The sequence below is a fragment of the Odocoileus virginianus genome, chromosome 15 (assembly GCF_023699985.2).
Source record: "Odocoileus virginianus isolate 20LAN1187 ecotype Illinois chromosome 15, Ovbor_1.2, whole genome shotgun sequence".
Lineage (NCBI taxonomy): Eukaryota > Metazoa > Chordata > Mammalia > Artiodactyla > Cervidae > Odocoileus > Odocoileus virginianus.
This window is the reverse complement of record NC_069688.1, coordinates 7986646-8008813: the sequence shown is the minus strand read 5'-3', so window position 1 is coordinate 8008813 and position 22168 is coordinate 7986646. Positions and strand designations below refer to the sequence as shown.

Sequence of the window (22168 nt, the reverse complement as noted above, 5' to 3'; positions counted from 1 at the left end):
TTAAGTGGCTTCCCTAATAGTTCAGTGGGTAAAGAATCTGCTTCCAATGCAGGAGACCCAGTTCAATTCCTGGGTCTGGAAGATCCCCTGGAGAAGCGAACAGCTACCCACTCCAGTATTGTGGCCTGGAGAATTCCATGGATTGTATAATCTGTGGGGTCACAAAGAATCCAACATGACTGAGCAACTTTCACTTTCACATATAGATTAAGCATATTAATCTATATTCTACTTTTTTATGATACTCTTCCCAGACTCATACCCAAAACTGAGAGGACAAATGAATGTCAGTATGGCTCAAAAATTTTCCCTAGTATTACATAAGTTTTCCTTTCATCTACCTATCTGTTTATCTAGCTAGTTAGCTATTTAGCCACCCAATCCAGTACTTGTGTCAACTTTCTCATCATAAAGTCAATAGATCTTATAAATTTATTTGATAACTCAAGCTTACTGAAATCCACCATAAGAAATAAGCAATAAAATAAGAGTAATCATGTTTAATAAAATTGGTGGTTATCTCTTTAATGATACCATCTATTTAAAGACTATGGAGGTCATGAGTATTTTTATCAGAACGTGGACTATTAAAAGAAAAGCATCACCTTGGCATAATGATTTTGTGGTAGGATGACTAGAATTACTACTTAAAGGCAAATTCATCTTCCCTTGGTATGATCCTATTCATCTACTGGTACCAAAAGCATTTTGTCTGTGATTTTTAGCCTTATCCAGGATTTGGGCCAGAAAGAAAGAGGCCAGAAGCTCGGTAGAAGCACTAATCTGAACCCTGATCCAATCCACAATTATCTCACCTTTTTGGACATTAAAATCTATTGTAGTATATCCTCTAGAGTATTCCCATTCACTTTTTTCAATCTTATATAAATATCTATCAAACATGGAGTACTGAGAGTATTCAGGTGTGCAAGCAAGTTTTCCCCATTCCTTATTTCATCATACCTACTCTCTGGTGGAAAAACAGACATGGAACAAAAACTTTCACCACACACACACACACACACACACACAGAGTGTAATGTGTCATCTAAGAAAAGTACAAGAAGAAGACATGTGCTCAGTCATGCCTGACTCCTTCCAACCCTATGGACTGTAGCCCTCCAGGCTCCTCTGTCCATGGGATTCTCCAGTCAAGAACACTGGAGTGGGTTGGCATTTCCTTCTCGAGGGCATCTTCCCGATCCAGGGATTGAACCTGGCACCTCTCGCATCTCCTGCATTGGCGGGTGGATTTATTATCACTAAGCCACACGCTGGGACCTAAGAGAGGGCAGATGAAGCCTCCCTGAGAAGGTTCCTTGGGTTGAGAATGAGGAAAGAGCTTCTTAGGAAAAGGAGGAATGGAAACTTGGGCAGCTCAGAGGCAGAAAGAGACATGGGTCTTTGGAGGAACTGAACAGAAGTCAGTTTCTTGAACTGAATGAGAAGGAGATGAAGAATGGAATTATTGGAGGAAGGCAGAGGCCAGATCTTAAACGTGGATCCCAGGGGGAAATTCTGCCTTTGCCTCAAGAGCAATGGGAAGCTACTCACCTTTGTTGAAGGATTCTAAGCAATAATCCCCAAGAGAAGAACTCCACCCTGTGACGCTGTGGACAGAAGACTGGTAAGGGTCGAAAGAGGGTGCAGGGTGGCCGCTGTGATTCAGGTGAGGAACAGGATCTCCTGCACTGAGGTGAAAGGATGGAGATGAGGGGGAAGAAATGAGCCTATTCAGACAGCAAAGTGGGCAGGAACTTGCACTAGCCCAGCCATGGGGACTGAGAGATGGAGAAGTGACAGAGATGGCTTTCTGGTTTAGGCAACTGCAAGGATGGACCAGAAAACCCTGGACCCACTGAAATCAAGATCTGGGTGGAGAGGCAAGCTTAGGGGAACTGCAGGATGTAAATAGTCCCATTCCTTTATGATATTAGAAGGTCTTTTTTGGATTTCCTTTTAGAATCCAATTATTTTACATGTAGCCAATTATTTATGACATCAAGAGTCACAGAGTCATAAGCTTCAAATTAGAAGGGATCTTAAAAATTATTTAGAAGACCCAGAGGGATTGGGCAGAGAGGGAGGTGGGAGGGGGGATCGGGATGGGGAACACATGTAACTCCATAAAAAAAAAAAAATTATTTAGTTCAACCCTTTGCCTTTTGCCCCAGATTCCTGATGATGGGCATCTGGCTTCTCCTGAACACCTCCAGGGATGCCTTTTAATCTCACAAAGCCTAGTGTGATTTCAAAGAGTTATAAATAGGAAGGCATCCGTTTCTTCCTTTGGGGCATAGTTCTACAAGTCTTCTCCAGCCATAATTATTGCCTGGTATTTATTCTAGTGCTATAAATTATGTATCAGATGACACATCTGACCTGAATCTTTCTTTATGTTCCCAAAACCTAAAGAATGAAAGGAAAAAAAAAATCACAAAATGAAAATGGCTCTGTTTGTCTTAAATGAACAGATCATCAACAGAAGAGCTGCAATCAAGGAGTGGCCAATGGTTATGTATTGGTCAATGTACCATGGATATACTTTGCAGTCAGCATTGATTAGTAATCTCATTTGGGATGTTGGTAATGGAGACGTGTGTTCATGGAGTTCCTTGGAAGAAAAGCTATGACAATCTAGACAGTGTATTAAGAAGCAGAGACATTACTTTGCTGAGAAAAGTCCATATAGTCAAGTGAGTGAAAAGTGAAAGTCACTCAGTTGTGTCTGACTCTTTGTGACCCCATAGAATACAGGGTCCATGGAATTCTCTAGGCCAGAATGCTGGGGTGGGTAGCCTTTCCCTTCTCCAGGGGATCTTCCCAACCCAGGAACAGAACTGGGGTCTCCTACATTGTAGGCAGATTCTTCACCAACTGAGCTATCAGAGCTATGGCTTTTCCAGTAGTTATATGTGGATGTGAGAGTTGGACCATGTGGAAGGCTGAACACTGAAGAGTTCATGCTTTTGAACTGTGGTGTTGGAGAAGACTCTTGAGAGTCCCTTGGACTGCAAGAAGATCAAACCAGTCAATCCTAAAGGAAATCAGTTCTGAATATTCATTGGGAGGACTGATACTGAAGCTGAAACTCCAAAACTCTGGCCACCTGATGCAAAGAACTGACTCTTTGGAAAAGACCCTGATGCTGGGAAAGACTGAAGGTGGGAGGTTAAGGGGAAGACAGAGGATGAGATGGTTGATGGCATCACTGACTTGATGGACATGAGTTTGAGTAAGCTCCGGGAGTTGGTGATGAACAGGGAGGCCTGGCGTGCTGCAGTAAATGGGGTCGCAAAGAGTTGGACATGACTGAATGACTGAACTGAACTGAGAATGCTTATTTCTTTTTTAATGCTTTTTTTTTTTAACTTTCTGGCAGCACCCAGTGGCATGCGGGATCTTAGTTCTCTGACCAGCAATCAAACCCTTGACCCCTCCAGTGAAAACGCTGGCATCTTAACTACTGAACCATCAGGGAAGTCCCTGTATCATTTTTAAAAAAGATGTCACACACTGTACAAGTGATCAGGTACTCAGCCTATGGGCTACTGTCCTGTGTTTGACCAGTTCCAGCCCCAACTCAAAGCAAGACAGCCTGACAATGTGTAACCAACCACATCAGGCCCACGTGTGTTACAGAAAGACTCTGCTACTCCTATTACTACTACAATCCAGGGCTTGGCGACTCCCGTCCATCAGCTCGACACTTGTTTTTATCCATCAGCTCCTTTCATATCTATAAACTATGAAGCTCTGACAGCAGGTGTCCTACGTCCCCATCCTGTTACAGATCACGTGACTAATGTACGGCAGGATAAAGTGAGCTCCTCAGGGCCCTGCTGTTTTTGTCCTGGAGTCTGCAGATGATGAAGAAGAAACCCCAGAAGCCAAACTCCATGCTGTAGGATATGCAGGCTGCATAAATGCCCGGCTCAATCACTTCTGGGTAACACTGACATAAAATAGCTTGTTAATAACCGCTGACATGCACATTTTAAAAAAGCTAGATAGGCAATTCTGACAAGTGCCACGAATCACTAATTAAATATTCAAACTAAACATTTGTCTATCAATTAAATATCTCAGTTACTATCCCCTTTGAAACAAATCGAATGACTAAAATCGTCTACAGTTTTACAAGTCATGGAGTCAATGTAATTAAACTACTAGGAGAAACTAAATATTAAATGCCATCTAATAAGTAATTCTCTAAGCATTTGCTATAATCTTACTTTTATTTCTCTTCCTTCTCAGAGATCACAGACCTCAGCCAGCTCTATTTTCTGTAATGACTGTCATAATCTGATCTTGGAAACCAAATAAACCAAGAAAACATACAAATCCTTACCTCCACACTCATTATAACTTGTTGTGGTTCAGTTGCTCAATCATGCCTAATTCTTTGCAACCCCATGGACTGCAGCACGCCAGGCTTCCCTGTCTTTCACTATCTCCTGGAGTTTGTTCAAACCCCATTGTGGCCTTCTCCTCCTGCCCTCAATCTTTCCCAGCATCAGGGTCTTTTCCAGTGAGTCAGCTCTTCACATCAGGTGTCCAAACTATTGGAGCTTTAGTTTCAGCATCTGTCCTTCCAATGAATATTCAGGGTTGATTTCCTTTAGGATTGGCTGGTTTGAATTCCTTGCAGTCCAAGGAACTCTCAAGAGTTTTCTCCAGCACCACAGTTCGAAATTGTAGAGTGTGAACCATCTCAAAAACCATTTCATAGTGATAGACTTTTAGAGCTGTGAGGAATTAATTTCAAGGTCAAGACAGGTGGAGTGGTCTGTACAAAGCTGCACGGCCTTGGATATAAAATCCGAGGTCCATCTTTTGATGACTGTTAGCTGCTATTTTCAAAGCAATGTGCTATTCCCCTGGCTCCATAAAGCAATAATATCATTACGTGCACTGCTACCATTTGGAATACACATTTCATTTTTCTTCCCCTTTATGACTTTTAACGAATTGCCTCTGAAATTAGCAGAGTTAATTGAGATAAAATGGTCTTAAAAGACCATCAAATCGAGGGGCAGCTTTGAAATGAGACAGATGTGGTTAAAATACTTTATTAGCTGTCTGACCAAAGGGATATGATGTAATATGCTGAGCTTAGCATCCTCAGCTATAAAAAGGAAGCAGTAGCACTGATGCTAAGATGATTCCTCAGGCATTGACTCAATAAGCCTCTGCTACGAGCTTTTCCCATGATGGGCCAACATCCATTCCAGAGATATGTAAAAGGCCCATTAGTTAGTTAAGTCATTCAGTCGTCTCCAACTCTTTGCGACCCCATGGACTGTAGCCCACCAGGCTCCTCCATCCATGGAATTCTCCAGGCCAAGAATACTGGAGTGGGTTGCCATTTCCTTCTCCAGAGGATCTTCCCAACCCAGGGATCGAACCCAGGTCTCCTGCATTGCAGGCAGATGCTTTAACCTCTGAGCCACTAGGGACGCTGTCCTCAGTGTATGGTTTAGCAGTAGAAACAAATAAGGAAACAATAGCTTCAATCTCATCTACCAACCTCCATTCCTTCTTCAGGTCTTAATTAAGAATATTTTTCTCATCTCAGTTCAAGTCAAGTGTTTTCTTTTAAATAGAAACTAGGACTAGAACTAGGGTGAGACTAGCTGAGTTCCTAGGGTGTACAGTTTAGAAATTTATTTATTTCTTTGGCTTTATATTGCCTTTAAAATGGAGGGATGTAAAAGGCATGAGGAGACCCAAGAGGACAGGGACCTACATTCACCTGGTTGAGTGTCAGAAAGCCCATTGCACAGAAGGTGGGGTCTCTGCTGAATTTCAAGCAGATGGGCTGGTAAAAGGTAATGAGGTCAGAAAAGAAGGAATATCTAATTCATTCTGTGTGTGTGTTAGTTGTGTAGCTGTGTCCAACTCTTTGCGATCCCATGAACTATAACCCACCAAGCTTCTCTGTCCATGGAATTCTCCAGTCCATGGAATTCTCCAGGCAAGAATACTAGAGTGGGTAGCCATTCCTTTCTCCAGGGAATCTTCCTGACCCAGGGGTCGAACCTGGGTGTCCAGCATTGCAAGCAGATTCTTTACCATCTGAGGTACCAGGGAAGCCCCTAACTCTAGCTGTTGAGAAAACTTCAGAATTCTGGCATTTTTTCACTACTCACAAAACTCTTTAAGGCATCAAGAAAACAAAGTCACCTGGCCAATGTCACTGAGAAAATTCAGGGTAAAAATAGGACAACAATTTGTGGTTTCCATGTCTTTAAGGAAATGTACATACATAGCTTCAGAAATATCTCTCACTGTCCATTGGCACAGTTCACAGATCCTCTCTGGTTGAAATGTCTTGGGCAGCACCCCAACAGCACATGATGTCATCGTTCACTTGTTAAGAGACAAAGGTTGTGTCTCTCTCATAAACAGAGAAATAAACCCTCTGTTCACTGGGTGCTGACTGTCTGGTTCCAAGAACCCATCCTCCAATGAGCTGCCCATCACCAGTAGGCTGGGAAGACTCACGTAAGTAATGGGAGAAGTTTGATGTTGAAAATAAGTTGGTTCTTACTGATTTTGATGTTGTTTCTTGAACTGACAGCAGAAAGGGAATTGATGGGGATGATGCCTCACAGAACTGAAAACAGGAGGCTGACTCATAGCCTTTTTGGACTTCAGGAAGGCTGTTTTAGTTACTTGCATTGGGTTCCAATATCTAAAATCGGGCTCTGTATTGCCTTTACTATTGTCTTACTAATTTATTTATTTTTGGTTGCGCTGGGTCTTCATTGCTGCACGTGGGCTTTCTCTAGTTGCTGTGACCAGGAGCTATTTTCTCGTTGTGGGGCGCAGGCTTCTGATTGCAGAGGCTTCTCGAGTTGTGGAGCACAGGCTTTTTACTCTGCTGAGGAGTTGAGGCTCTCAGGTCCTAGAGCGTGCAGGCTTCAGTAGTTGCGGCATGCAAACTCAGCCTGGTTCATGGGCTTAGTTGACCCACAGCATGTGAAAACTTCTGGGACCAGGGATCGAACCCACGTCCCCTGCATTGGCTGGTGGATTCTTAATTACCGGACCACCAGGGAAGTCCGTATGTTGCCTTTCGGTAGTCTTCAGAAAAAACTGGCCCAGTTGGGGTACAAATTGGTCTTTATATGATAGGTTTTACGTTGTAATAGTGGGAGACTAAGTATTATTCAGTTATTACACTCAGCAAGGTCAACTGGTTCTGTTCAATGGCCTTCTCTTAGGAGTGAGGCAGACCAGCCTGGCTGGTGAGGGGCGCCAGGAAGCAGGTAGGAAAGTAGGGACACTGCTTGCCCACAGCTACACCTGGATGAAGCTAGAGAGTGAACATCCATAGGTGCCCAGAAGCGGGGACCACTGAGGGGTCTGGCCAAAGAATTTATTTGGGGTAGAATGCCACGAAGCAGTATACCACAAAGCACCTGATGCAAAGAGCCAGCTCATTAGAAAAGACCCTGATGCTGGGGAACACTGAAGGCAGGAGGAGAAGAGGACGACAGAGGTGAGATGGTTGGATGGCATCACCGACTCAATGGACATGAGTTTGAGTAAACTCCGGGAGATAGTGAAGGACAGGGAAGCCTGGCATGCTGCAGCCCATGGGATTGCAAAGAGTCAGACACGACTGAGCAAGTGAACACCACCACCACAAAGCAAGAGGCTTCCCAGGTGGCAAAGTGGTAAAGAATCTGCTGCCAATGCAGGAGACACAAACGATGTGGATTTGATCCCTGGGTCAAGAAGATTCCCTGGAGAAGGAAATGGCAACCTGCTCCAGTATTCTTGCCTGGAAAATTCCATGGAAGGAGCCTGGAGGGCTGCAGTCCATGGGGTCCCAGTCAGACATGACTGAGCACACACACAATGCACGCATGCATGCACAAGGACAAAAGATGATGGGCCACAGAGCAAAGAGAGCCTGAGTGAGGTGTCGTGTGGGGATTCAGAGCCAAAGTGCTAAAGAACCAAGAAGGAAGCCAAGGAACTCGCATTAATACCTGGACTCTATTTTGTGTGGATGGACTGGATCCTTTTAACATTTTCAGGAATGGACAAATAGGTATGGATAATCTAGGTCCATCATTTTTAATCTCATTTTCCTATTTTGACTGAAATGATCTGGATAATGACTTAAATTTTTCTTCATGTTATCTAATATAACTTCCTTAACACAGGTCTAGTGAGCACTCACGTTGGAGCTTTCTGCCCAAAGGACTTCTTGGGATAACATTGAGTGTGCTTTTGCCTGTATTGACCAGAGAAATGGATTCCCCCCTGCTTCTCACTGGTTTCTCACTGACTGTGTGTGTTGAGGGGTAGCCAGGGAGAGGACAGGAGAAGGAGTTGATCACATAATATTCATTCATTCACTTCACTTATAACTGCACTGTTTAGTACTGTTAATGTGCCAGACACGATGCTAGGAGCTAAGGACACAAAGATGAGCAAGACACAATCCTTGACCTCAAGGGGCTCACAGCCTGGTAGGCACATGAAATGTTACAAGTTGCTTTGATAGTTGAAAATGCAGAGTGTAACAATGCACCAAGGAGAGGGAACTGAGCCTTGCTTAAGCTCCTTGTCTGCCCACCCTTGTATGAAATGGGTTGCCTGGAGCTCCAAGGCATCTGCTAGTTTCTAGCTGGAGTTATTGAGTACATGTGCTTCCCAGGTGGCCCCAGTGCTAAAGAACATGCCTGCCAATGCTGGAGATGCAAGAGACACGGGTTTGATTCCTGGGTCGGGAAGAACCCCTAGAGGAGGAAATGACAACTCGCTCCAGCATTCTTGATTGAAAAATCCCATGGACAGAGGAGCCTGGTGGGCTACAGTCCATGGGGTTGCAAAGAGCCAAACGTGACTGAGAACACAGAGCAGCTAGGAGAAGCTGGAGCTGCTGCCAAGCCCGACCTTCTCAACACGAGGCAGATGCTCTCGTGTGTCTGCTGATCACCAGGCTTGGGATGCGTTCAGTCTGTGATAAGGTGATGCTTTATAACTGACCCCCTGGCCCCTCCCAGGGCCTCTTTACCCTCTTCACCAGGAAGATCCACACCCTTTTACAATTTCTTCTAAAGTTTGACCTTTCCTTTCACACAACTCCACTGTAGCTTTGATTTTTTTCATGCTTTAGAGACTGTAGTAAAAAGACCTGCATAAAATACTTACCCAATGCTGTGTGTTTCAGACAGGTTCTAAGAGTCAGTTATAAACCTCCCTACCTCTGTACCAGATTCACAAACTTCCCCCGCCCCCCCCCCCCAGATCCATTCAGGTATCCCCCTCCTTAAAGTGACAACCTTGACGGTATAACACACAGCTGTGTCTCAGAATCTAGAACCCAACAGTCAGTCAACAAGCATTTACTGAATAGTCTTCCTACTCAATCCTTATTCTCCTCTTCTTCCTAAGTCATTCTTGATTTTTTGAGAAGCAGTAAACTCGAATCTATTTTTGCCATCTTTTCATGATGATGGAGGAGGGGCCATGTGTCAGAATTCAGAATTCTGGTCCCCAAAATAGAGGCAGATGGCATTGGGTACGGGTCCCAGAGGACCACACAGGGGTCCCTTCTGAAAGGGCTACAGACTCGTGGGCAAATGCCCTTTGGTTGAGGGAGGGAAGGAGCAGGCTGAGCTGACTCCATCCTGAAAAAGGAAACTTCATCTTGCACTTTCAGTGAGCTTTGGACCATGTGCCTGGTAGCCATGGGGATAACATACCCATGGCCGAACTGGCCTCCCGGACTGATAAAACACGATTCCATGCCAAGATTTCCTGTCACCAAAAAGAATGCAATGATCCCCTGTGTAGTCAATCACCTTTGTAAATCTTTAGGGCACGCATTGGTATAGGCGACAATGCAAAACCAGCTGACCCTTCTGAGTATGAATCATGGCTGTAACCTGATTGTATCTCCCTTTAACACTTTCCAGGCTAGATTTAAGGAATCTGGGGATGTGGGCTTGAGCAGTACACTTAAGGTATATAAGGTTTTCACAAAAGTTGGTTGGGGTCCTTGGCTGAGGAGACTCTGCCTTGGGCTCGCCGGTGTAATAAACTGCACTCTACTATCTGCACTGTCTTTCTGAGTGTTTATTTCCCGGAATGCATGGCTACAACATGGTCATCTTGACTGCTTACCCTTTGCCCTTTGTCCTCTCCTTTTTTCTTGCCTGCAAAGTTGCTGTGATGGCTTAGAGATGCAACCAATTGTTTTCAAACGAACTTGAGGAAAAGATCTTTCCTGGGGAATTCTCCGTTAGAGCATCCTGGATAGATTTCTATAGAGCTTTCTCTTGATGAATCCCCTGACAGGGAGCTCATCACTTAAAAAACATCCCCCTGGGTGGGTCTAGTTGTTACAAACCCTTATGAGCTTTAGGTGAACCAAAATCTCTCATGGTATAAAGATCACCCGTTGGTCATTATTCTGTCTTAAAGAATACACCTAAAGTAAACAGTCTCTGTTTGTCATGAAGTACCTCCAATATTTGAAAACACTGACCATATATCTTCTATCTTTAGGCCTTGCAGGAGTGTTTCTGTTTGTTTGTTTTTCTAGTTCTGTTCTATTTTGCTGCAATTTTTTCCATGTTCTGAGTGAAAGAAATACATTATATTTTGACTACACATTCTCTAATCTTTAGTCATCTTGGTTTTATAAGCAATCATGTGTATTCAACACACAATCACACACAAAAATGGATAAAAGATTCTGAAACGGCTTACTCTAGCCAACTGGAAAACCAGCTGACACAGGACAAGGACATAGTTTATAAGACAGCTCAACAAAATAATTCTTCTTTCACATGAAAATTTTATGCTGGTATGCTTTTTATATAGATGTGGCAGTTTTAAAAATTTACTTGTTAAAAAAAACCCAAACATTAATATGATTTAATTTCACACTTAGTTCATGTCTTCACCATGTAAATTTTTACCGCGTTCTGATTTAGGAGAATTTTGTGTTTCAAAGATATTTTGCAACTCGTAACACCTGAGTTTGGAGGCATATAAATCAGGAAGTGGGGTGGAAGAGATAGAAAACCTCACTTGACTAATGAATATGCAAGGTATTATACATATTAAAACACATGATGTAGGTAAAAATAAAATTCAGATATAAAATCACAGACATGCCCAATCAGAGTCCGAAGCAGAGATATGAAGGAAACACGGAATTGTAGGTTTATCTGACAACACAGACTTATAATCCCAGTTCACTGGTTGAGAGGGTGGCACGCATTTGTGTTCACGGGTAGAATGGCTTTTATTCCTCCTGGGAGGTGGCCCGGCATCCCTGGGAATGTCTGGGGCCTCAACGGTTAATTAATCTACCCAGCATTCTTCTGTACCCTGCAGAGAGCTAACTGTGAAAAATCTTGCAGTGAGAAAAGCTGCCTTCCAAAGTGCTGCTTAAGTGACCAGACTTCTTAAAATAGTCCTTCATAAACAAAACTCACATGATCTAATTTGAGTGTGTAAATCCAATTATGTTCCCTGGGGAAACACAGGGAAGATGATACTGGCTCTTGCTGCTCCGTGATGGCTGGTTGGGCAGAGGAGCATTCTTCTACTTAAGCCCCAAGAAAATGCTGGGGGAGAAATTATTTATGGAACCCATTTTCTTATTAACTGAGGGTCAGACCTATACATCCCAGAAACTTGCCTATTTTCTGTTCTTGGTACCTTGTGTTATAGAGAAAGTAAAGAACAGGTTATATGCTAGTGAACTGATATGACATCCAACTGCATATTCTAGAATTCCTGGTTGATCACAGCATCAGTATTGTGCCCATTCATTGGTGAAAGGAAGGGTATGGGATGAGTATTGCAAGTGTCTCCCATGTTCTGAAAACAAACACATGTAGGATCAACTCAAATAGACACACTTGGGAAATAAATAAATTATCATCCTAAGAAATATTTAGACAACAGTGAAATGTCACATCAGTGTGATTGTAGTAGTATCCTTTGATTACATGTTGCCGGCAGCACTGAAGTTGGAATCAACTTTTTTTTTTTTTAAATCTTTCCTTTTAATGCTTGGTTTCACTTATTTTTGATGAGCTCTTAAAATGCCATCAATCATCAAGGTGTAAATATGACTAATGCACTTGTCCTACTTAGCATGATACTGCAGCAGCTGCTCCAGAAATAAAGTCCTCCCAGTCTTCCCAGTTCCCATCTAATTGTGCTCTGACTCACTGAAACCAGTCAGGTGACATTACTGGCTAGGCAGAAAAACAAACTCATAATTCAATCTTGCAAAGACCACACCACACATAATTTTACAACTCAGTCTAAATACACAGATGTCAAGCTTATTGGCAACTCCAGGGCAAATGTGCCTACAGATAAAGGCTGAAGGGACTTAGTTGGTCATTTCAGATGTCATTAAAAATATCCTTTGCAAAGCCTACTCTGCATCAAAAAAAAAAAAAAAAAAAAGGAAAGGAAGGAAGGAATAGATAGAACCAAAAAGGACAGTCTCTGGGCATTTTTCATAAGTAAGAGAGGATAATATTTCCATTTCCTGGTGTTCAGAGGACTCTCTTGGGAATGCTGACACTCAAATCTGCTTTTGAAAGTCATTTTCTCAGACAGGTTGGAATGCTGCAATTATTATTTTTTTTAAGCCTATATGAATTTGCCAACCGAAAATGCACAGAAATGGAGGTATTTGGGCTTTTAAAAAATGCACATCATAACTAGTGAGATGCTTGAAATAGGACTCCAGTTACACTCGTTTAATGGATATTTGTGTCTTCTGAAGTATCTGTCTTGATATCAAATACCAAACGGAGATAATTTAAATGACATGTCATTTGCCGTGCATTAAGTAGTCATAAGATTCCCTTTATCTGACTTGGATTAGCAGACTTAGACAAAGAACATATAACATATGCTTATATTTAAATTTTATAAATGGGGAGAAAGATGTTGGTAATTCTATTACACTCACGTTGTCTTTACTGTGAATCAACCCTTCATTTAAATGATCAGAAATGTGCAAAGGCTACTTCTCTCCTGAGCCCCACCTGCTCATACCAGACACCACTATCTCACCTAATATAAACGACAGATGCTCCCCAAAATGATTTTTAAAGGCCAAATGGTAAGCTATAAGTCCCTTGTTCTTAGTCAAGTGCAATGATCATGCCTTAATTAGCATTCTTCTAGCACTGGTCTCCTCTGTTTCATCGGATGTATATAAGATTGGGAAAAAAAAAAAAAGGCTGCTTTCCAAATTCAACTCTGACAGCATGACCTTGAGCACTAACTTACCTGGATTTGCAGAGTTGGCTGAATTTGCTCTAGAGTTGTCTTGGAGAAATCACCTCCTCTCTGACACTTCTGCTCATCTGCCTCACCAAGAGGTTCAAAGGGCTAATTAGCCACTAGCTGCAACATTTTAGAATCCCCAGAGGGAAGTATAATGCAGCAATCTTTCTGGTTAAATACCGCTGTCTCTCAGTGTTCCAATAACTAAATGATTTTCTTATCACTAATGAACTGAAGAATGAGAACAAGACAAATTTCAAATGTTAGGTAGCCCGTCTTATTGTCACCAGCAATTAAAATAGAGTAAAATGCTAACTACAGCACCAGAGCTGAGGCTGTATCTACCGTGTGGAAGAACTTAACAAATGTGACCTTATCACTCATAAGTTATTTATACATGTAATGCCATTCTATAATGAATTTTTAGATGGGTAAATTGAACTGGCAAGATAAACAACTTGTTTAACATGCGGAAGAATTCTGTGTTGTAGAGGAAATCTGGACAAAAGTGCTACTATCTTTGGCTTGAATCACATAATGAAGCTGTTTGTTTCTTCAGTTGCTGAGTTGTGTCTGACTCTTTGCAACCCCATGGGCCGGAGTCCACCAGGCTACTCTGTCCATGGGGCCCCCCAGGCAAGAACACTGAAGTGGGTTGCCATTTCCTTCTCCAAGGGGGTCTTCTCAGATCAGGGATCAAACCCGTGTCTCCTGTGTTGACAGGCGGATACTTTACACTGAGCCGCCAGTCACTCAGTCATCTCCGACTCTTTGCAGCCCCATGGACGGTACAGTCGATGGAATTCTCCAGGAAAGGAATTCTCCTTTCCTTTCTCCAGGGGATCTTCCCAACCCAGGGATTGAACCCAGGTCTCCTGCATTGCAGGCTGATTCTTTATCAGCTGAGCCACAAGGGAAGCCCACAATCAAACTGATTTAACTTAAAATGGATGAGACTCCCCAAGGAGGCAATAACTGCAGTCCTAGTATTACCAGAAGTTGAACTATCTCAGGGGGAGACTTCAAAAGAAAGGAATCCTTTGAACTGAGCTTTGTACCTTCTAAGGGTTCTTCAATACTTTCAATGCCCCTTTAGACATACAAAATATGCAGGGATCATATCCGTGTATTTGAACAGAACCTCCTTGGGTGGGAAGTTCACAACTTTCCTCTTAATGGTTCACCAAGTGGAAAAAACAGAAACCACTTCCTTACTGATAGTAAGGAACCTCCTGGTTGGCCCTTTTTATTGAGCTGGCCAAAAAGTTCATTTGGGTTTTTCTGTACGGTATTACAAAAACCCGAACAAACTTTGTGGTCAACCCAATAGGTTCCATCTTGGATCCACAGTGGAAAGCACATGAAAGCTGAATGAACACAGGACTCTCTCTCTTCACATAGGGTATCTGCAGAGATCTGCAGCTTGGTTGTTACCTCGTCAAGCCATAGATACCACATTCTTCCAGAAAAAAAGAGAAGCCGACTCTCAAGCCTGGATTAGAGAAGGCAATCACTATCTCATTTGTTCCTTTTGAAAATGGCCTTTTCAGTGAAGGGAAATAGCTGAGAGGTGTGTTTGTTGTATCCCCAGCTTCCTGCTTCTTGAAAATGTTAAGTTCAACATGAGCTATCCGCTTAATGGGAATTGAGATTAATGTAGGGAAAGAAGATATGCCAGTGTTTACGCCCTTCAGTTGACAAATTTATATCTGCTGAGCTAGATGATGAGATGAGCTAGCTACAAAGAACCTATTCCCTGCAATTCAATCATTTTCCCCTCCTGACTGCCCTTTGGCTGTTTTGTTAAATGTTAATTCTTGGGCTATATGGGGTATTACTCCCTTTAGTGGTGAAACACAGGTGAAACTCTTGCTCTTAAGCCACTTCAAATGCTTATGTTTTTAGAAGGATGCTCTCTGAAAAGTTTCTGAAATATGATTAGCATTGAGCTAGGATTTGAATTCAGCCCCCATCACTTGTTATTCTTATCATCTTCCAGCTGTCCCTTTAAAGTTTCTAAGAACCTGTCATTTCTTCTCTGATAGAAAAGTGATGGATGTTACCATCTGTTTGGCATTACCAAATGAGATCATGTATGCAAAAGTTCTTGGTTACATGCAAAATATTGTACAAATGTAAAGAGTTGCTACCGTGCTTTGATTTCCCCAAAGGTGTTTATGTGTAAAAGACTGCCTTGCATGCATAGCTTGTGAGTGTGTATGTGTTTGTATACAGAAAGCTTTCACCAACACCAACGTCAGGGGACTTGGCTATTTCATAATATTGCTTATGCAATGAGTAGTCTTGCTCATCCAGTTATTGAAGGGTCTACCAGGTGCCTGGCATTTTTCAAGGTGATAAGGATAAAATGATAAACACGATAGACAACGTCTTGCCTCTTAGATGGTGTTTACATTCTTGTGAGGGTACAGGGTTGGGAGAAGAAACACACGAAGTACAAACAAATCAGAACATTTCAGATGATGCACGTGCTCTGGAGAAAACAAGGCATGTGATGTACCAGGGAGTGGCACCTGAACTGAGTCTGGAATCATGAGGATGTGTCAGTCATGTGAAGACCTGGCAAAAGTTGTTCTAGGCAGCAGGCATAAAGCCTAAGAAGTGGGAAAGAGTTCGGGATATTTGAAAGACAGGAAAACAGTGATTTGGAGGCTGAGGAGTAAGAGAGAAAGAAAGAGAGAAGGAAAAGGAAAGAGGAGAGAAGATAAATCTAATTAGCAAGAAAAGCAGCATCAGATAATAGTGGATCCAGTAGCCCATGGTAAGGAGTTAGGATTTTATTCCAGTTTCTATACAAGGTAGTTAGCAGGTATTAAGTATGGCCTGTTTATCACCAAATGGTATACCAAACATCACCAACACAAAAACCACAGGCTTTTTTTTTTTTTTTTTAAAGCGATTAATGCTTCACTTCATCCACCTGCAAGATCTAGGAAAGACACTTGAACCTCTAGAGGGCGCCAAAGGAAAATGTTTTGTAGCCACCAAGGCTCTTTTCAGCACCTAAAATCAGAGGAAAGCGCTCTGCTTGAGCCTTCAGTCTGGTAAAAGGTGACAAGTTAGGAGAGGATGGTTCATCTACAGTTCCTACCCAAACAGAAAGTTGGACGAGCTTGATATGCAGGTACTAGGACCCTAGTCTTCACACCGAAGGATTGTTTATGATGGGTTGGGAGTAGCAAGACATTTGGGGGTTATTTTTAATCTTCTCCCATCTGGTAGTATTTGAGTCGAGTATAAAACAAATATAGATCCAAAATTTACTTTCTGGATTCGTTTGGCAAAGAAAGTATCTCTATACTTAGGGCTTTGAAAATATTCATCATTTGCCACTTAAGATGTGTTATTCTAAATACTATTCCAAACTGACTTGATGAAGTCTTTCAGTAATGCATACCAAGAAAGGCTACTGCATGAGAAAGAGTGGATTATGATAAATGGAATTTTCCGCAAATGGCCGGATAGTTATATTATGAAAACGACTCATAGTGAAGAAAAAGAGAAGGGGAAGGAAAGAGGAGAAGGAGACAGAAAAACTGAGAAGGGGAAGAAGGGGGAAGGAGTAGGAGGGGTCAGGAGAGGTCAGCTGATGTCTAGGCAGGTAATAAAGGAAATGCAAAGCAGGAGAGAACTTGAGAGAAAGGGAGAGAATCAGACGACACTGGGGTTCAAATCATTGGGTCAACAAGATTCAGAAACACAGTTAACATATACTTTCCTATAGTCTCCAAACTGAGACTCTTATCATAAGTGGATATTAAAGGTTCATGGTGATTTTGAGAAAACATTCACTATTATCTTTAAAAAGGAAAAATTCATCTGGTCAGACCTTACTCACAGAGGCTCTCACGTCCTCATTTCACGCCTGATGATCACAGCCAAGTACTTTATATGCTCTTTGCTCTACCTAGGGAGACTTCAAAAAGCATCGTAAAAGCAGTCAACCAGATAAGTAACCTGAGCAAATGGTTACAGAGCCAGCAGGGAAGAGAGAGAATCCCAAATCAGCTAGAAGCCCAGAAGGTCAGTGATGGGGAAAGCACTCTAACAGTGCCAGCACTCTAAAAGTCATGAGCAGTTTTCATAGGTGTTGTACCTGTTTATTCTAAGAAGCATTATTCAAACCAGACCTCAAGAGGAGCCTCTGAACTTCCAATAGAGCAAAAGTACCCCAGAGGCTGAAGCTAAAGCAGAAACATACAAAGCATGCCCCTCTTCAAGCACCTCTCATCAGCTATTTATTTGAAAACACTTCCACTAATACACTTCCTTCATTTTTATGGAGATGACCCTCCTCCCATTTACTCTTGTTACTTACCAGACATTTGGCCAAGGAAGTGCCAGGACATTAATTATCTATTGATTTCAATGAATTTAAACAATAGTCATCATCTACCTCCTCCTTCACAGAGGAAGAGAATTCTGTTCACAAAACCACATCCATATTTAATGGGGAAAGATAGGAAGAAAGAGGGAGAAAGAGACATAAAGAGTCAGGTTCCACCTAAATATTTCAAACCATCTACATCAAAATGCCCCTTTCCAATGAAGCAAAACTTGCCTTCTTTGCCAATAACATGCCCCCTCTCCCCACCAACCCCAAGTTCTGAGTTTGATTTATTCAAAGAATTAGGGTTGGATCCTGTAATAAGAGAAGATAACCTCGTAGACTCACAAGACAAAAAAGAATTCCCACATAAAACATGTGTCATGGGCTTGACTGAAGGATTGTGTGAGAAAACTGAAGTAGGGTACCCAGCACCAGAAATTAGTACAGGGTTAACAAATGTTGATTCCTTTGCGGCACAGAGATTCAGAGAAACCCAACACTGAATCCTACAGTCCCTTACAACCCCCTGCTGTAATACTTGTGAGTAAAGCTGCTAAGGAATGGGTCACCTTCTAAATTGGGGTGCTTCTCCTCCCCTTCCATCTCCTGCTCCAGAGCCTCACTGCAGCCCCTGGGGGATGTGTGAGGAGGAGAAAGAAGACTGTACATCAGCTAAGAAGCTAAGAAGAGAGGAATTTCAGAATCAGGGTGGAATGGTCGAGCTGGTAGAAACTTTAGAGGTCATTTAGTTCCAGTTCCCTCTAAGAAGAAAGAAATACCATCCCAGGGGGACCCAGGACCTCCTAGGTACAGGGCACTGTGCCAGGCTGGGGGAGGAGACTCCAAAGGTAACCCTGATTCTTAGAAAAGCGATTTCTAAAGAACCCCCTGGGGAGTCAGGGGAAGAGCAAGGCAGGCAGGAGTTACCTGATTGATGGAAATGACCGCCAGCCTGGGGATGACCGCCTGGAGGACCACCTGCATCAAAGAGGTGCCTAGGCCGGCCAGGATGGCCCAGGTGAGCGGCAGCGGCAGCATGCTGTAGGTGGCGAACAGGGTGAAGAGCACGTAGCCGATGCCGTCTCCCAGGAGTCCGTAGCCGAGCCCTGCTGCTAAGATCTGGGTGGTCATGGCCACCCAGGTGACCACACCGCTGTACTGCAGGTATGTGTGCGAGGTGGTGTCTTTCCTGACCACCACCAGGGCGCAGATCACCACCTCTATGCCCGTGAAGAAGCCCAGCAGGATGCCCTTGAGCGGGTCCATGGGGGCCGAGGCCAGGCTCAAGTGGAGAACCAGGAGGGTGAGTTTGGTCAGCACGTCCAACACGTTCATCACCACCTCGGATTTGCGCCTCTGTCCCAAGAAATAGCGCTGGTAGAGGCGCTCCAGGTCCCGGGACTTGAAGGAGTTGCGCAGGGTGGGGAAAATGACCCCTCGGTAGCTGTAGCCCCCATTGAGGAAGAAATCCGAGTTGCTCGGGGCGCAGTCGAGGTGCAGGAAGCCCAGGTCGCCGCCGCCGCCGCTGCCGCTGGCGCTGCCGCTCCCGCTGCGTTCCGGGAAGACTTTGGGGCCGCCGGTGCCGTGCGCTCGCTCCCCGGGGCCCAGCGCGTAGAGGGGCAGCGCCGAGTCGCCGGACAGCTGCGACGCGTGGTGGTGGTTGGGGCCGCCGCCTCCGGGGTCCGAGACTTTGCTGGAGCTTCCGTTCCCGCCGCCGCCGCGGTGCCCGTGGATGAAGCGCTGCTCGGTGATGTGCCGCACCGCCGTCTGCCACAGCAGCCGCTGCGGCCGGGAGCCGCTCCCGCCGTCGCCGGCCGGGGGCGTCGGGTGGATGGTGTAGAGTTCCTCGCTGCCGCTGAGGCAGCGCACATCGGAGAGCTCCATGGCGCCGGGCCGCGGGGAGGGCGGCGCAGGACCGGCGGGAGGCCGCCGGGAGAGGAGGTCCCTAAAGACCCAGAGGCTGGCCTGGTCGGAGCTGGGCGGCGAGCCCTTCTCTCCCCAGCCGCCCCGGGCAGGAGGGCCCCCTCGCGTCAGGTCATAGTGCGCCCCGGGGCAAAGGGCGTCTGGTAGATCGCCGCAGACCCCTGCGTCCTTGCGCGGCGCCCTCCCGCCAGCCCCGCGCAGCTTGGGTGCGTGGCAGCCGGCGCTCGGTGTCCGCAGCAGCCGCGGCGCTCGGAGCCACGCAGCCCCCTTCCCGGGCTCAGGCTTCCGGCTGGTTCTCGGCTCGGCGTCTCGGCGTAGCCTTTGCTCTCCAAGAGCCCAGGCGCCTGGGGCTCCCGGCTTGAGCTGCGCGCCGGGCGGGTCCTGGCTGCGGCACTGGGCTCGGGACGCCCACGGCGCGGCGGCTGCAGGGGGGCTGGTCGGGGGGTGACCGGAGGCGCAGATGGGTACGAAGTTAGCAGCTGGGGCTGGAACAGAGCCCTTCGGAGAACTCCATTGCGCCCGGATGGGGAGCCGGGGCGGAGCTGGGGGCGGGGGGAATGAAGGGGGAGGAGTGGGGGACCGTGAGGTGGCGGGTGGCCCGCGGGAGGCGTGGAGGGGTGCTAGCCTCAGCGCTTAAGAGTCACCAAACAGTTAATTTGGAAGTGGGGGTGTGCTGAGGCTTCCCCCCCTGGGTTCGTTTCTGGCTGTCTCCACTTCCTGAGCGAAGACTGGCAGCGCTGACCTGGCTCTGGCCCGACGCATCCCTCGGGGAGAGGGGAGGATCTCAGGGTCCCAGTCGCTGCTGTAAGACGAAGACCCCCTTTCCAGCTGTGCTTCCGAGGGGTCGCCGCCCAAGCTTCTCACCCCCCTTCACTTCCCTCGTTGGAATCCATTTGGCCCGGAGCTGGGAGGAGAGGGAGGCGGGGGCAGGGAAAAGTGGGGAGGGCTCCCAAGCCAACAATTCGGAGAACCGAGAGAAGCCACCGGCGCGGAGCCCTGAGGCTAAGATCCGAAGCGGGGTGGCTGCGGCGGGTGTAAGGCTGGAGCGAGAAGGGAGGCCCGAGGCCGCGGGGAAGTCGCCTGGAGTCGCCGCCGGGTCCAGGGAAGCGCCGCGTGCCGCCCGGGCGCTCTGAAGCTCGCTGCGGGCACCCGGCGACGGGGAAGAATTTGGAGACCTGTCAGAGCGGCCGGACACCAACCGCCACTTAAGCCCGCCCCCACGCCAGGCCACACCCCCCGGAGCGCGGCGGGGGCCGGGGGGCGGTCGCGGCGGGGACCTGGCACCCAGATCTGGCCAGGGCGCCCCGGGTCTTGGAAGCAGCAGCGCGCGCACTTCCGCGCGGGAGAGGACGGTGGGGCTGCTGCCGACGCACCCAGCCGGTCCGGGACGCCGGGCTGCAGCGCTCCAGCTGGCGGCGCGGGCCGGTTCCTCCGCGGTTCTTTTTTAGGTACTGGCTCGAGTCCTGGGCAGGTGCGCAGCCGGGACTCGTAGGCCGCTGTGCCCACGGAATCCGAGGGCCAACGCCAAGGAATAGAGGGTCTCCTTTACGCGCTCTCCAATGGGGTGTCTTTTGGCAAAGCCAACTTTCGGGCTAAAAGCAAAATGTCCCCAAGAAGCCGCAGTTGTAGAGACAGGCAGCTTCCCCAGAGTCTCTTAACCACGCCAGTTCAGGGGGTGGAGGGCGTGAGGCATTAGAATACAAGGGCCCCCGGAGTGCCTCGCACGCCGAGCTTCTCCCGGCTTACAGGCGGGGTGGAGGACGAGGCCGCGGGGAAGGCATCCCCAGCCGCCAGCTGAAGCCGGGTTTCCCGCCCGCCGAGCTCCGGCTGCGAGCAGTTGCGGACACAGCGCTTGGCGGCGTTGGGGCAGAGCCAGGCGCCACCCGGGGGCGCTTGGTGTCTGCGCCCGCGCCGGCCCGAGCACGGGCCCCGGGCGCCGCAGTCCGGAGCCCGGCTGCAGGTGGCGGAGCCACCGTGGCCTCCACCTCCGCCACCGGGACTGCGGCTGCAGCGGGTGGAACCCGGGCCCTGAGCACGGTCAGCTGATGGCCAATGACGTCAGGCCCCGGGCGCTATCGCGGCTCTCCGTGGCGCCCCCCGAAAACCCCAGGGACCGCCTCGCCACCCCCTTCAGACCCTCCCCAGCGGACGGTCCCCCGCTGCTTTCCCTGGGAGAAACTCCCCTCCCTTCGCCTGGCCTGGGCAAGAATAGCTTTGCCTACCTCCCTTCTCAACCGCTTACACCATCTCCAGGGTTATTTGTGTCCACCGTGTCCCAGAAACACAAGATTTCATTATATCAAGCCTTTCTTTTCCACACACATGGGTTTCAGTGAAGCCCAGACTGGTCAACTGTCTTGCACATAGAATCGCCCCCACCACCGCCCCAAAGCAGGAAGAAGATAGCATTTTCCCCTAAGAGTAGATTTCTGAGATGTTATACACATCCTGGAAAAGACTCCTTTAATCCGAGTCCTTTCGAGTTGTCTTCTACCACTCTACCCCTCAAGAAAGAGAACTAAATTAAAGGCTCCATTTTAAATGGAAAGAAGGTCGGTTCTATTTTTAACCCAGTTGTGGATGTATTAATTCCTTAGCTGT

At 46.4% G+C, this 22168-nt stretch overlaps 1 protein-coding gene across 3 annotated transcripts in view; it reads right to left on the bottom strand.

Annotated features, from left to right (window-relative positions):
- Positions 1-21567, bottom strand: part of ADCY8 (adenylate cyclase 8) — a 229144-nt gene extending 207577 nt beyond the window's left edge. For 2 of the 3 annotated variants that reach the window (XM_020875263.2, XM_020875264.2), the window contains exon 1: positions 18572-20168. In XM_020875263.2, coding sequence (XP_020730922.2) covers positions 18572-19528 — 957 coding nt within the window. In that variant the 5' untranslated portion in view covers positions 19529-20168. Of the gene's footprint in view, positions 1-18571 lie in introns of all 3 variants that reach the window. The other variant, XM_020875262.2, reaches the window with a different exon arrangement.
- Positions 21568-22168: the final 601 nt, after the last annotated feature.